Source organism: Oryzias latipes, chromosome 24 (assembly GCF_053564925.1).
Source record: "Oryzias latipes strain Hd-rR chromosome 24, Olatipes_Hd-rR_3.1".
NCBI classification, from domain to species: domain Eukaryota; kingdom Metazoa; phylum Chordata; class Actinopteri; order Beloniformes; family Adrianichthyidae; genus Oryzias; species Oryzias latipes.
In genome coordinates this window covers 10,427,597-10,443,550 of record NC_136260.1, presented here as the reverse complement: position 1 = coordinate 10,443,550, position 15,954 = coordinate 10,427,597, and the positions used below count along the sequence as shown (strand labels likewise).

Genomic DNA, 15,954 nt, shown 5'->3' with positions numbered 1-15,954 from the left:
TGTGACGTATGGGTGGTGCTGACCCGAGAAAATGCTGCACCCATGAGGTGTGGAGGTGATACGCAAGAGCCAATGGGACACCCAGACAACCTACAATCTGGTTGTCTAATTTCCTAATTTCTAATAAATAGACAGCCTGTATCCAACCGTAAGGGTAATTGTGACTAAGGTAAAAGGGTGATACTGAGTGGAGAAGAATTTTCCAAAATAAGATACTGGGGTGTCTTCTCCTTTGTTTCATCATAGCTCCCTTCTTTCCATTTGACTCTTTGCTTCCCACTCAACTATTCTTTATTTTGTCTCTCCACAGTTCTCCTTCCTCCTCCATGTTTTGCCTGTTCGTGCTTACTTTACTGAAACTCTATTTTTTATTTATTTGACTGAATCTTCAGTGACTCCAACCATATAACAAAGTGTTGTGCTTCTCTGGCTTCCTGTTAAAAAAAAAGGGACCCATGGGATACATAAAAGCTGCTAAAACATTGTGGAGTTACAGCTGAGACCTAGCTATCACAACAATGACCCCCGATCTTCTGCTTCAGACCCTCAGCTGGAAAAAAGCTCTCTCAACCCAGCGCCATTTATTATTTATCCACTTAGAAAGAAAACCACTGCGTCTCTTTTATAATCCTTTCATAGTTTAGGCTCGTTCTGTTTCACAAGCCAAAGCTATTTTAATGTAACAACAAATAAACTTCATACCACACAAAAACATTGTGAAAGGTATCGGAGTAACTTTTTTTTTTTGCATTTATGTAATTTTTAAAATTGAAAACTTAATTTTTTTTATATTTTACTTTAAATTTAAACAAGACAAATTTAAATGTTTGTGTTTTAAGACCAAATCTGATAAAATCTGTTTTTATGGCTTTTTTTCATGATGGAGGAGATATATAGAGAAAATTGGGCTCAAAATTGCATTTCTGTGTATTTTTTTATTCAAATCATTATGAATCAAGAGCAGATGCAAAGATGCAGTTTGAAAAAGCTTGCCAGTGTGATATACAAGTTACAACGGCAAGCCACAAGCTCCCTGCTTCTCTCCAATCCAATGCATCCATTTGTAGTGTTCGTTTTCCTCGTCTCAAAACTGTAACGGCTGGATAGTTTCAGTAATGCTCACCATTTTTGTTGCACCGGTAATGTTAGGTTGGGGCTGAAAGCTAATGGGAGAGCACACAAACAGATGGATGATGGGAAGGGGGCAGGCTTACTCCACACACCAACAGTTCTGCCCACAACCCAAAGGCAAATTTCTAACAAACTACTGTCATTCTCCAGAAACTACAGTAAGTTTTTTTGTTTTTGGCTCAAACTGACATAATCATATTTGAAGAAGAAAAAAAAACATTGGGAAGGCCTTTGACGTAGATGAAAAAATTATTGGAATGGGACTTCAAGTCATATTTCTTGCCTCAAAATGATGTATTAACATTTTTTTTTAAATCCAATACTACCTCTACCTTCAACATGCAAGTCGTAAGACTTTCCTGCATGTTTGCAAATCTCCCTGCTTCCATCTGCAATCCTGTGTGCAATCCAACGTGAAAAAAGAAACGAGGGCAAGAAGTGAAAGGTCTAAAAGGATGGGTTTCCATTTAAAATAACAGTTTTAAAGTACAAATAAATGATAATAATAATGGGTAAAGGTATTTAGGTATATAAATCTTTAAAAACAGCATAATTTGCTGTAAAATTAAATAAAATAGACACATCAAATTACAATGTGGCTGGATCAAATTTGTGATAAAGCAAAGCAAAACTAAATTTTGGCCACCCACTTCCCTGCACGATCAGATCATTTACTCTCATTCCCATGATATCTCCAAATCCACCATCAACAGAATGCTTCAATGCTTTCTTTTGCACAAGCACTTTTGTCAGCCGCCATGCTTTTCCTAGGTCTCATGCTGCCACTGCAATCAAGTCGGTTGCAACATCTTTCAGGAAAAAATTGGCTGACCCTGTACTCAGAGGTTGCCCTCATCCTCATCATTATGGGGAATGCAACAGTGCAGGTTCTTCCTGTGCGGCGCCTGCACACAAATTAAGGAAAAGCAGCTATCATTTATTTTTTTTATTTTTTTTGAGGGTTTGTAAGAACTGTCAAAAAAAATGACATGGTGGTTAAAAAACATCCAGTTGGAAACAGCATGGGACCAGACCAGCACTCTCCAAAAACATGATCATAAACTAATTTGATTCCATCATTAAAGCTGCAGACACAGACGTGTTGATACCAATCCAGCTAAACATTGATAATCCAAACTTTTAGAAAGTATCATTAAAAAGAAAACAGAAATATTTAAATGTGTAAAGTAAACGTAGATTCTGAATATTTCTTTACAGATGTTGACTAAAAAATTATTTTCCAAAAAATATGTCCTGTTAAAACTATTGCGTTACAGATGACAAAATTTGTATCCATATTTTTTTTCTCCAAGTGTTTATCAAGAAAAAAAAAGTTAAAACTCAGATGCTTGTGTTTGGAGTTTCTTCTTTATGTTCAACAAAATCATTTCAACTTTACCTGTAATTTGCTCAAAAGTGCAGCTTTGGAATCATTGGCCTTTTGCAAAAATATGCTGTGTGCTGTACACATGAATACATGGACCATTAACTTGGTTAGTTAGGATGTTCTTTTTAGTTTGTTTTTGGAGAGAAAAATAGTAATATGACACAAAGATGCGTTTTCTTTTTTTTAAACAAATTACACTTAAATAACTGTGTCAAAAATAGCTTGCTTTTGTACATAAAATAACAGAAAAAATATGTTCAAGTAAAACTAAAAGGGAACATTTGTTAGATCAATTGTGCCAAATCTAGCACAGAAGCTCAAGAGAAATACTACTAAAAAGATGGAAAAAACATAAATAATGAGTCAAACTGTGAGTAAAATCGTTTTCCATTTGTGTGATGTCGAGATTTTTTTTACCTGCGGAGCGCAGATCTGCACAGCTCACTTCATCAATATTGAATGCATGATGCACCACAAGACCAAACACTACACCACCAAATCGGTGTATCACAGGCAATGATCCCTGACAGGGACAAGGCAAAAAGGCCTTGTACTATGAATCAATGATTGCAGCTGATGAGCTCAGATGAAGACATTTCATGCACAAACACACACCCACCCACAAGTTATTATCTTTGTAGCCACCCTTCATGCAGAGCAAGAGAATGCGGAGAAGGTTTTAGTGCTGCAAAGGGTCGTTGAAGTAGCCAACAATGAGAGCCTCGCTGCAGGACTTGGCACAGAAATCCTTTTGCAAGAAGTCAAAAGAAGAGAAATCACTCAATTAACAAGCCCAGACAACATAAAGCCATGCATAACAAGCACACATTTACTTTAATGTCAGTATTGTCTTTGAAATGTCAGAAATGACCCCGAGTACACTTCTGTTGGTGCCGCAAAGATGCACAAAATACACGACACACGAATAAAACAGACCATCCAGTCTCGACAGTGCTGACATTTGGATGCCCTGTTGTTATGACTAATCATTCAAAATTGAGTCACAAAATCTATTCCTGGTGTCATCCCTCCCATCCCAAATTCATCTTCTCCCCTGTCAGCCCCTCCCACCTCCACCCAACCTAAATGTCAGCATTTCAATTGGCTCATTAATACCTCACTTTAGGAGTCTCTGCGGCTAACTCGTGTGCTGGGATGCTAAACGGGGTAAAAAGCACAATGGATCAAAGAGGTAAGAGGTTCTCCTAGACTGATTTAATATCAGCTCTGCATTTCCTTTTCTATTTCTATACCTTAGGCATCAATATCTAGCTTTCTCCTCTGTATTCCTCTTTGATTTGCCATCGCTGGGACTAAGAGAAGCAACGTCCGTGACTTATGCAGCTGCCATTCCACTGACAGGACCAAAAGCAGTCACTGGATTGAGTGTTTCTGGATTTATGATGGAAAAAGACCAAGTGGACACCATATATGTTGGTAAAATGCAGAGTGCGGGTGAAGCGAGAAGGCCTGGACAGCAATTGTGACAAGACTACAAGATGATTCATATCCTGCCAAAAAGGGAGGCTGGCAGATTGCCTGATTTAATATCAGAGGCATGTGCGCACAACAAAATGAGGAGCATGGACAGTCTAATAATCAGACAGGAAGGAGAGGAAATCTTAAAAGTATATACATCTATGTAGGGTATAAAGATATGGAAAACAAGCATGGAAAAAGTTTCAAATTGTCATATATTTTAGCTAGTTCTAAGGTTTTTTTTTAGGAATCTGCTGTAAAAGGTGAACTTTTTTTTCTTGTCATGTATTTAACAAATATATAAGCCACTGCAATTTTATTTAATTGAAAATGTCGTCTCTTTTCTGAGAAGGACTTGTGTGTTTTCAGAAATTGCCGGCGAGTCCTTTGCATCACATTGCTGACATTATTACCACCCACCTAAGCACATCTCCCGTGCTTTGAAGCAGTTTGCTGGATCTAGCAATTATACCCACAATGTGGAACGCTAGCAATGATTTCTCAGTTCTTCTGTGAAGCCATTATTTGGCCTATGTGCTAAATATTGTTTGCTAGTTAAAACTTTTTATGCGACTAAAACTATGAAACTTAAAAAAATAAAATCTTATAACGACATTCAGCCCAGGTTCTCAAAGTAAATAAAGGCTTGGTTTGTGCAAATGCATATGATGGTAATTACAAACTACTAAGGCTTTTATGTTTGCAAAAAACTATTCTTCAGGTCAAGAATGGACAAAAACTGTACATTTTAACATATTTATTTTGAAGGTCTCAGGAATCAAATGAAACAAAGACATAGACAGTTGTTGGTACACTCCTGTTATTGACTTATCCTAAGGGCAAAGGGTGAGATTTTCTGTTTTTTAAGGTCTAAAATTTCTTTATTGTTATAATTCTTTACATTTTATGCATTCTTCCTATTGTTTATGTTGTTCTATCTATAAGTAATCCAATTAAGGACAGGATAATAAATACAAATAAACCAATGAAAGTCAGATTTGCTTGTGAATTGTTGGGCAACACAAATGATAAAAACAAAAACACAAAGACTAAATATGTTGGTTTCACTGGAAAAACTAAAAATATTGCGACCAGACAAAAAGCAACACGGCTTCTAATTAGATTCACACCTTTCTGTCTTCTAAGGGAATTGTGCCCAACTAGAGAGAAATGAATCAGGAGATCAGAAAATTTTAGTGAAGTTAAAGGATATATGACCATCTTCAAGCAGCTGGATGGTTCTGCAGAGAAAACTGATGACAAATAATACAAATGGTGACTGAAAAGCCCAAAACAACTTCCGTTTTTAGGAGAATTCTATGGTAGGTAAATATCACTGAATTTTTATTTTATTAACAGTGTGGTTCAAGTAAAAGAAAGAAGTTCTACTCTTTCAGTTTGTTGGCATTTCCACTAAAAATGTTATGTTTAGAAGACATAGATTGCATTCTTATATTTTCCCATGTGGCTACACTTTTTACATTTATTTGACTGATGAAAAAGACTGCAACTGTCAATGTTATATCGCCTCTTTAATGAGAACAGCCTCAAAACAGATCAAAGCTTTCAGCTCTAAAGCTGTTCAAACTAATTTGAAAACATGCAAAACTTTTAAGGGATGAGCCATATAATAATCTGGTTACATAACTTCAAGAATGTCTTAAAATACATTTTTCCCTGTGATTCATTTGATTTGGGAGGTATTACTATATTTAACTAAGGCAACAAAACATCATAATATTTCAGTTTGATTTTCAATCTAACATTTATGTTTATAAATATATATATATATATATATAGAGAGAGAGAGAGAGAGAGAAAAAGGAAAGCCGTTGTGGTGTATGTGGCAGTGCCAAATGATGGAAACATCAGGAAGAAGTAACATGAGAGACTGGAGAAAGCATGGAAAGTGAAGGTGACAGTGGTGCCTGTGGTAATTGGAGCACTCGGGGCAGCAACCCCCAAGCTGGAGGAGTGGCTACAGCAGATCCCTGGAAAGACCTCAGACCTCTCAGTGCAGAAAAGCGCAGTGCTAGGAACAGTCTTTAGTTGCTTTGCCCTGCCCGCGTAATTCCTGACCAATGAGTGAAGATATATTTAAGCACTTAATTTTGTTTACACGCTTTGGTTTGAATCAGGAAAGGCCGCTTGACAGCAGTCTGAATACAGACCAAACGCAAGGATCAAGACACGATGTGGAACAAATTAGGCGGACCGGGTCTGCATAAAATGGTTTTTACCATCTGCATTCACCCTTAGAAGTCAAGAATGTTTCAGGATGTGCATCTGCAAAGGAGCATTAGAGGCCAAGACTTTGAGAGCCTCACTGTCTGTGAAAAGCTGCCTCTGTTTCACAGCTGCTTGCGATAGTAGATGCAGTGTTAATTAGACGGCTTGATAAGAACAGCAGGTTCATGGAAATATGGGCTCAACACCAATTTTAAGCCACTGATGTTATCAGTTCAGTTTAAAAAATGGGATCTGGCTGCTTATGGAAGACAAACCAAGCATTGACTTCTATGTGTGCTATTTGTGAAGGACAAATTAACAAATTAGTGGATGTTTTTGTGACCAAGGACACATTAGGACTATGTTTAAAACTGGCATACACTTGAGCACAGACAAGTTTAGAAGTGGTTTTGGAAAGAAAGTATGTCATTTTGGGATTCTTCATGTGTGAGGAGAAGAAAAAGTCTTTGATTTCTAAAACAGTACTAGGAATAATTTTTGTTATGTGTCCAGACATACTTAAGAGTGTTTTGGTAATAAGGCAGGAAATGCAGAGGAAAACTGTGATCATTACAAGACAGCACAGGTAAGTGTCAAACTATAGGTCAGTGCATTATTTGTTATTTAGCTAACCTGCCACTGTAGCTATAATTGGCCAAACACAACTGAACAAGATGGTTAGCAGCAGGTAGAACAGGGTTTTGGAAAAACCAGCAGGATGCCAACCACTTTCAAATAAAGGTCGATGTAACTTCATGTTTCGGGTGTCTACATTCAAAACCCTGCATTCTCATGTAGCTATGCAAGTTTCCACAACTCTATAGGCTCTATGTACAAAATGCACGGCCATTCCTGCATGCAGGTTCAAAGAATACCAGGTTGAACATTGACCAATCAGGGACTCAGTTGGTAGTGACGTTTGGATTGTGTTCCTTTTAATTCACAAAAGTGACAACTGTTGAAAAGAATTATATGACACCAAGTCCTTCATTTGTCAGACTAGAGATACACGAGATTTGCACCGCTTCAACATTTTAGCCTCTTCCAACTGTAGGTGGCGGACATGCGCTAGTAAACAGTAGAGAAAAAAAAAGAAGCCCTTTCCTGCTTGTCTAATGTGAACACCGTGGGCTAAAAGGGCATTCAAGAAACCTCTATTTAGCGCATTCTTGAATGTGCGTCACATGCCTGGCGTGAAGGTAGCATTAGCATTTAAATGTACAGAAAATATAAGAAAATAAAGCAAGGCCCTACTTTGGCTCTATTTTTGGGTTCTTCTCATTTTGTCTGCTGCCTGTTATGGAGTTCCCACCACCAGCTATAATTCTTTTAACGATCTTATGTAGGCCTGCGTCTGCAACCTTCCATATGGCTTTCCAAAAAGTTCCCAGAACATTCCTGATACTCTCCGAACTCCAAAACCTTTGGATTTGAAGAACAATCAGAGAGCAGTGTTGAGGATGTCTGCGCAACAATGCAAACAAATTGCAGATGGTGTCAGAAAATTAAAAATTTTTCCAACCCCCTCAAGGTGTGTGAATACGAGGATGTGTTCAGGAATGATTAGGACAGTAAAATGAATTATTCAGGATTAGGTGGGGAGGTTGTTGAATGCATGTAGATTCACTCAATTTGCATTCCGCCTCCTAGTGGACACTTTTAGGAGGACGTTGTCTTGAGAACAAAGAAAAGAGCTGACATGGATCGAAGAGGAAGTCCTGTCCTTCCCTCCTTCTCATGTCTCCTTCAGTTAACCCTTTTTGAACCTTCATCTTCCAGCTGTGAGCCAACATGATAAGTAAGCCCTCTCAGGGTCCGCTCCATTGGTGGGTGGCACCAGCCAGCATGATTAACCACTGCTTTCAGCCAAGCAGTTGACACAATGAAGAGTCGCTCCAATTAAAAGACGCAAAGTAATGAATAAAACACTGAGTGCAATGGCTACGAGCGTTCACGGGGGTTGCAAATATGTGAGGGGGGAGATGCAAAAAGTTCTTCATCCTACGACCCCTGTTAGCTAAAAATAAATAAACAGAAGAGAGTTGCATTCATAGGTTTTAGTCGGCGCAAGAGAAGATGAAAACTTCATTTGATGCCATTCTTATAGCACAATATCCTATTCAAGATGAATTAAAACGTCTCCTGGATGTACTTTGCTTTAAGAGCAGGCACACATATCTGTGCGAGTATTTCATCGGAGGCCGCCAAATGTCAGGAGTTCAGCCAATTAGTTAAAGAGTATGGGCCCACACACCTGTCTACCTGCATTGACAATCGCCCGTGGCTGCGCGCATGCATTTACACATTAATTAACCAGCTAGGGCCATGAATTAGTCAATGAGATATCTTAATGACTAGCCGCTCAATTGTTTGTTTCTCCAGAGGGGGAGAACAGAGGGCAGAGCAGCAGTGCAAACAGACACTCCAGCACAAATATGGTTAGGATTTGAAAAAGATTACAGATAATCATTGCTGCTTGTGTTTTTATTTACATGTTACAAGATGAAAAAAAGAATCAATAGGCTTGGTAAACAGCTTCAAAGCTAAGTACACAGCAGAATATTGAGAACCTTTCTGCAGAATTAGCAGTCAAATATGATTCCAAAATTTACAATTTAAAAAGCATAAAACACCGTTTATTGAGGGACTTCAGAAAAGCCAGATGATGTCGTGTCCATCCAAATGACAACAGTTAAAAAGCAAAAATTCTGGGATTAAAATAAGTGTTATTTATTAATGTTAAGGGACAAAAATGAGGAAATTAATATCCATTTCTTTGGAATCATTATACTTCAATACAAGAAGTGAAAAGATGAACCTTTTTCATTTTTTAACTGAAAAATTATAGTTATGCATGTTTGGGCAAGTCGGACCCTGATCATGAAGTTGTGCTGCCTGATGGACCACAGTGGGTTTCTGCAACACATTTCTACTGGCTGCAAATTTTTTCTAAGAACAATTTAAGCATTCCATACAGAGGTGTTATTTCTCCTTCAAGGGCTCGTTAAATTGGACCGGTGTGTACGTAGTTGTCAATGACAACAACAGAAACTTTCCAAGCGCGTTCTGCTTGAGGTTCTATTTGAGTGGCTGACCTAGGGGCAAGTCAAGAAAAAAAAAACGGCATATTAGCAGCTACCATCCTCCGTCAGGAGTCTGGCGCTGAATGCTCACACCTTTCTGAAGTTTAGGAGAAAGAAAAACTCCATATTTGCTAGCGACCATGCCCTCGTGTGCAGAGACGTATGCAGAGGATATTTGATTCACATTCCACTCAAGTGACATCCTTTACAGTGAGGATGATAATTGGTTAACTATAAATTTTTGGGAATACATTTTTATTGTTTTGTTTATTTTTGATGGCCCACGATCTACCCACGCTCAGTTGCGTTACCCTGGTCTAATACCGCAGTGCTTTAGTATTCATTGAAAGAGTCCGCAAAAAAAACATATTTTGTGAATGGCCCTAGAACCTGTTAATTCTAATCTTAGGAAACAATGATTAAAAGAAATAAAAAATAACGGTAATGCTTTTTCTGCATAGACATTCACAAAAAATGAAAAGGATTAAGAAAAAAAGATCTCTCAGCATGTGAAGCAGTTAAGTGTACAACTAGGAGAATGAGCCAAGTGGGCAGAAAGTCAAAATCATTGCACTTACTGGACATTTATATAAATCCACTTCAACTAACATGACATGGAATTGGGGTCACTTGGGGAAAGCAACGCTTTTTTGAGATAAATTAAATGATACGTTTAATTGTGTGTCTCTGGTGAAATTCAACTGGAAAATCCTCAACTGCAATTGCCTCACTTATACTATTTCTTCAGGTAATGTAAACCATTTGATGACATTAACACCATCATTTTTAATCTCAACCTCAAAGGCTTGTGCTGTCCTTGAAGACAAGTGTCATCATTAAAGATCCACTCCAATGAAAATGGTGTTTTTTTTTAACATGATGGAAGACATATATAAAAAATTACGCACAAGGTTACATTTCTGAGTACTTCTTTCTTTAAACTGCTGTAAATCAGGAGCAGATGAAGAAATGTGGTTTAAAAAAAATAGCTGTTTTTTTTTTTACATAGAAAATCAGCTGAAAATCAGCTTCCTGCTCCGCTTTGATGCAATCCCTAGTAAAAGACTAGATCCATGTATGTATTGTTGTCCTCTTCTGAGCCTGCATCTAGATCTAAACTGTTCAGCTCAATAACTCGAACATTGCTTGCCGTTTTTGTTGCACCGTTAATGTTAGGTTAGGCGGTATGAGGGGGCTCCAAGCTAGCAGTAGAGCGTGTGAGCAGAGAGCCCTAAACAACGGGAAGGGGGGCGGGGTTGCTCTGCACCACATAGGTCCCATTCACAACTGAGAGACAAATCTCTAATGATCTACTGCAGAAACTATGTCTTAGAAAATGACACAGGTTTCTTGACTTTGGCTAAAAAGGTCAAAATCATCATTAAAAGACCACTGAGAACACTTTAAAAATAGATCAAAAGATGATCAGAGTGGGTCTGTATTAAAATATTTCCAGAAATCTAAAGTTTAGCAAATCATTTGCCTTGCTTTAGTTACCTCTTTGTCTTTGAGCACAGCTTGAGTTCTGTAAAGCAGCAGAAGACGGACATCGCTGTCTTGGAGGCTGAAGTTACTCTCCAGGATTTGCAGAACATCGATGCGAGGCTTTACGGCGAGAGCCGGGTCAGCGCAGAATGGCCGCAGCCAAGCCAGAAGGTCGTCTGAAGTCACTGCATTATCACTGGGGGGTTGAGGTTTGAAAGGGACAGCGGTCAGACCCAAACAATGATGGAGAGATAAATAAGACGATTCAAAGGTAGGATTTGATTAATCATAAAAAAGTTACACTTTTAAAAAACAAGATTGACATTTTAGTTTATGAAAAACAGAAAAACAAAAATCAAAATGAAAACCAAACATACAAAAAACTTTTTCCTCCTTGTCTTTGTTAATTTTCTGATAACCTTAACTTATCAGGTGTGGCATTTAATACCCAGTGTTAATTTTGGATTCAGCAGAAAGGAACAGATAAGAAACACAGTTATCTGACATTTGCTGGGGGCAGAAAAGAATGGGGGGAGGAAAAAAAAAAGTCCTGTGTGCACATACCCACTCTGCACATTGTTGTGCACGGCAGTCACCATGGCCTCCAGCACCTTGAGAGGTTGTGAGTAATTTGTCAGGGCGCCTGGGTCTCCACTGAAAAAACAAACCGCATCAATACAATCATCGTACACAGTGTGCTAATTAAGATAAGATTTTCAAATTACCCTTATGTCGAGGGGACAAAGAATGAACAAGAAAAGAAAAAAAAATCAAAAGCTTTCTTCTAAAGAGACAATGTATGTGAAAAGAAAGTCTAAAAGGCATAAAAAATGGCATTTGTGTAATAAATATTTTAAAAATCCTACTAAAGTTCTTAAAATCATGTGAGAATGTGATGAAATTTACAAAACCTATGATCATTTAATTACTAAAGGTTAAAAAGGCTTTTCATTTTATTAGTGATAATAAATTATGAAGCAATAAATGCTTTTTCCCATGTTCCTGCTGTTCTTGTGTGCGTTTTGTCTGCTGGAGGACTGTGTCTCATAGCGAAAGGAAAAAAAAATAAAAACCAGGTGTAATTTCCCTGCAGCTCAGCTCTGCTCTGCTGCTGGGATTGTATCCCGGCGCACACAAACACAAACAGGTGCCCCGGCGCATACAAACAATGCTCACGCACTGTCCGTAAACGTACAAACGATCTAACAAAAAGCCAGGAAGATGAGACAGCAAATTTCTTGATTACATTTTGGTTCCTCTGTGCAGAACACACAAACACAGGGCGGGTATGACAGATACAAAAGATGGCCATTAGTGTGAGGCTAAGGTACGCCTGCTGCACCACACCGAGAGGCTTTCAGAGAGCGCCAATGCACAGGACCGGCTCATTCTTAACTGCCAAACACAATGCTTCAGGAAAGCCCTACAACAATAGAAACACACACAAACAGAGACTGTTTGTGAGGCATATTCCTATATAAGAGCCCCAAAATGTGGGCACAAGAGAATAAAAAACCTCCAGTGAATACACGCTGAACCCTCTGCATGCGTCCCGACCACTGAGACGCACATCCGTGGACTCGCTAAATGAGATCTGCTTGGGAACATCTGTGTCAGGCTGCATTAATTATGGGAAGATAATGAATCAGAGAAAAAGGGGATGAAAAGTGTGCATGCAAGACAGAACATGTGCGTGCCTTTGTTACAGAAGAGTGCCTGCGTGTGCACATGAATACAGATGAGTAGGGCTCCGGTGGCGTGCACGAGCCTTTTCTGCGGGTGCCATTTGTCAGCATAACGCACCATTGAGCAGCCGTTAAAAAAGCAGGAAATGAGGCAGGAATATAATCAAGGTGATTGGTGCTCATTTATCAGGCCGATCAGACGGACAGATGATATCTGGCTCCATCAGTAAAACCTGCCTCATTGGTCCGTTGGTGCCAGCACTCCACAGCAAATCAAAGTCAGCGTTCATCAGATTCTAATGTTGCTTTCAACTCAGGTCAGGACTCATCGCATGTAGTTTTCAAAGCCGAGTCACACAATAGCTGTTTATGTTGCATGGCTCTTCAATTTTCTGGCTCTGTAGACATGTTGGCATGAATCATGGTTCTTTTTTTTTTTTTTCTTTTTTTTACAGCTGTGAGTTCAACTCCCACAGGCAGCTCTAGTACATCAAGTTGAACATTTAAGGCCTTTTTCACCAAAAAAACTCACCCTGAAGCGGGGAACTTCACCGTTTTTATGCATTTTTATTAGGTGAAGAGCATCCAAAAAGTAGGTCACAGCTAGTCCTATAAAATCAAACTTTTGGGAAAAGCTGTAGAAAGATTTCTATATGATTCTATAATAGGACAAGTGCAGCGTACTGCATAGAGTCTGGGAGACACCCAGCTCAGATGCTTCCATTTCTGGGTTGCGCGTGTGTGGCACTGAAATGGCGCATGGTTGGGAGTGACAGCAAAAAGTGGTGAAGAAAAAATAAACTTTACATTTTTTCCATTATAGCTCCAAATATTAGATTATCAAAGTCTTTAGGGGAAAATGAGAATCTGCATAAGTGAGTATTTAGTTTAACCTCAGAAACACATCACACGTCCAGTGTGAACATAACTAAATACAGCAACTGGATATAAAACTTACCAAAAAAAAGAGAGAATTAACCATAAACATCACTGAAATCACTAAATATATCCTTTTGGATTTTAGGAGTCCAGCACATGCAGCAAAGCATTATGGGACTGGTTAAATGTTCCTCACTATGAACAGTAAATTTTAAAAGCTGTCATAAACTTGAGTTATGTTTTGTGAAAGGTATTTAAAAAGGTGGAATGCTTCCAAAACAGCAAGTAAACCAATTAAACACATACTTTTTAAGGGTTTAAAAATCTCTAAAAATTATGAGTGATTTCACCAACAATTCTCTAAATATATGTCCTCTATTTTCAGAAAAATGCCACAAGAACGTGTTAAAAATCCCCAAAACAACATGTTCATCAGAGTGGGTATTTAAAAACTTTCAGAACAATAAACCTGAAGACAAAAACTATCTTGCACAATCTTTTTCTGATATTCTTCTATGCAGTAAATTCCTCTGGGCAGGTTTGTTTATGTACACTGTGTAATTTACATAAACAACTTGTTAATTACTGAGCTTCAGATGCCTTAGTAGGTTTACTTTTTAAAAGAAAGTCAAGCCAGCAGTTTCCTTCTGCCTCTGGTCTTTAACACAAATGAGGCTAATAACTTCTGGTTCTGAAGCCAATTTTGTTCCCCAGCTAAAAGTGAAAAGTCTATTTAAAAATGTGCACTTAGCTACTTTTAGTGCACTGCTGGGAATAATTGAGTCATTGTTCATATATAATAGAGCGTGACAGAAGTTATTTAGGTGCAGATGGCAGAGGTTCAGAAGTGGTCTGGCCAAAACTACAGTGTCTAGAAATCCTTAAAGGAAAAGATGCTACCTGAGTGCGGCTACCACCCTCCTCACTGCCTCCTGAAGGACACTTTTGACGGACAGGTCCTGGCATCCAACAGCAACATTTAGGAGCTCTCTTATCTGCCCCAAAGCCTGTCCATCTGTCACCATGGTTACCGCTAGCTCGCAAACCTTTGACCTGTCAGAACGAGACAAGTCGTAGAGTTCGCAGTAACCACGAAGCTGTTCCTGGAAGAAAAAAAAGAAGCGAATTAAAACACTAAAATAATAAACTAATATAGAAAACTAATTTTTGTAAATGATTGTTTTATTAAAAGACATACAAATATAGCACTTACTCAAATTAGTAATATCTGACAAATTTATAATAATAGAATAAACTTATTCTAGTACAAAATAATACAGAGAAGAATTTAATTTAAAAAGATAATGTCATCATATGTAATATAGAATGATAAAGAAAAAATACTTCATTTATTAAAAGTCAAACAGTGTTACTAAAGTGTTGCTTAATAGAATAATTGAAAGAAAAAAAGATGTAGTTCTTTGAAAAAAATGTATTAGGATTATTTCTAATAGTTTGTCTAAAAACAGTGTAGATTTTTTTCCTAGATTTGGTATTTTTTTAATTCTTATTACACTTCTCAATTTTAAATACATTTCTTAATAACTGTGAGAGAGATTAGGGGGTACGCAGGTTTACAATGTCTTAAAAAGTAATTAAAAAGGTAAAATAAATCTAACAAAATGTTTTTTTAATTGAGAAAAATTGATGTATTAAGGTAAATCCATGCACTCATACTCATTGCAACAATTTATTATCATATACGATACATCAATAACTACCCATAGATATTGAAGAAGAATGACATTTTTAAAATACCTACTTACATCAACATGACTGGAAAGCAACCATCTTTTTTATGTTTTTTTAAGACATGGTTTTGAATAAGTTATTAGAATAAGTTAATATACACTTGTAAAACACTCAACATATATTAATTCAAATCAATATATTTGATCAAAGTATTGCATATTTCTAAAATAACCCTATAAACATTCTGGGGAGAGTCTGTTTGGTTAATTTTTTTTTTTTTTTTTTCATCCGTTCTGGTCTTAAGGGTTCATGGCAGGTGTAGAAGCTACACTCACACATGCCCCTGATGAAAAAAGTAGCAATTTGAGTAATGTGCCAATTAGATGCAACGGACATGATGACTGGAGATTGCGATTGCTTTAAAAGTGAGCTCTTAATTTAGGGTTCTCTGCTTCAATCATCATAACGTTGAGGATGAGAGAGGAGGAGCAGTTTTTTTCTCACAGGGAGATGAGTTTTTCTCTCTGTGTTTCAGGCAATTCACAGTCTATTTCGACAACATGGAATTATGTTTATACAAATACTTAGGCCGATGTTCCCCAGTCAGGTAAACATTGTATGTTACCATATCATTTGAAGCACACCAGGAATTTGATGCAGTTTAGCCCATGGTGTTCACACTGGATAAGAGGGTAGGGGCTTCTTCTTTTTTTTCCTACTGTTTACTAGCGCAGGTCTACCACCAACAGTTTGAAGAGGCAAAATGACGAAGCGGTGCAGATCTTGCTCCAGGCTTTTTCTTTCACTTTCCGACATACAGAAGACTCGTTGTCACATAATTCCGTGCGGGCAAAAACTGCAATTATTAATTTTCTATTTATGATTAATGTTCTAACGGTTGGCT

At 37.8% G+C, this 15,954-nt stretch overlaps 1 protein-coding gene across 1 annotated transcript in view; it reads right to left on the bottom strand.

The window, feature by feature from the left end:
* Window positions 1-15,954, bottom strand: part of nbas (NBAS subunit of NRZ tethering complex) — a 158,840-nt gene that overhangs the window by 30,345 nt on the left and 112,541 nt on the right. Inside the window, exons 47-49 of the mRNA XM_011491806.4 lie at window positions 14,259-14,461; window positions 11,359-11,448; window positions 10,807-10,990 (exon numbers count right to left, since the gene is read on the bottom strand). Coding sequence (XP_011490108.2) covers window positions 10,807-10,990; window positions 11,359-11,448; window positions 14,259-14,461 — 477 coding nt within the window. The remainder of the gene's footprint in view (window positions 1-10,806; window positions 10,991-11,358; window positions 11,449-14,258; window positions 14,462-15,954) is intronic.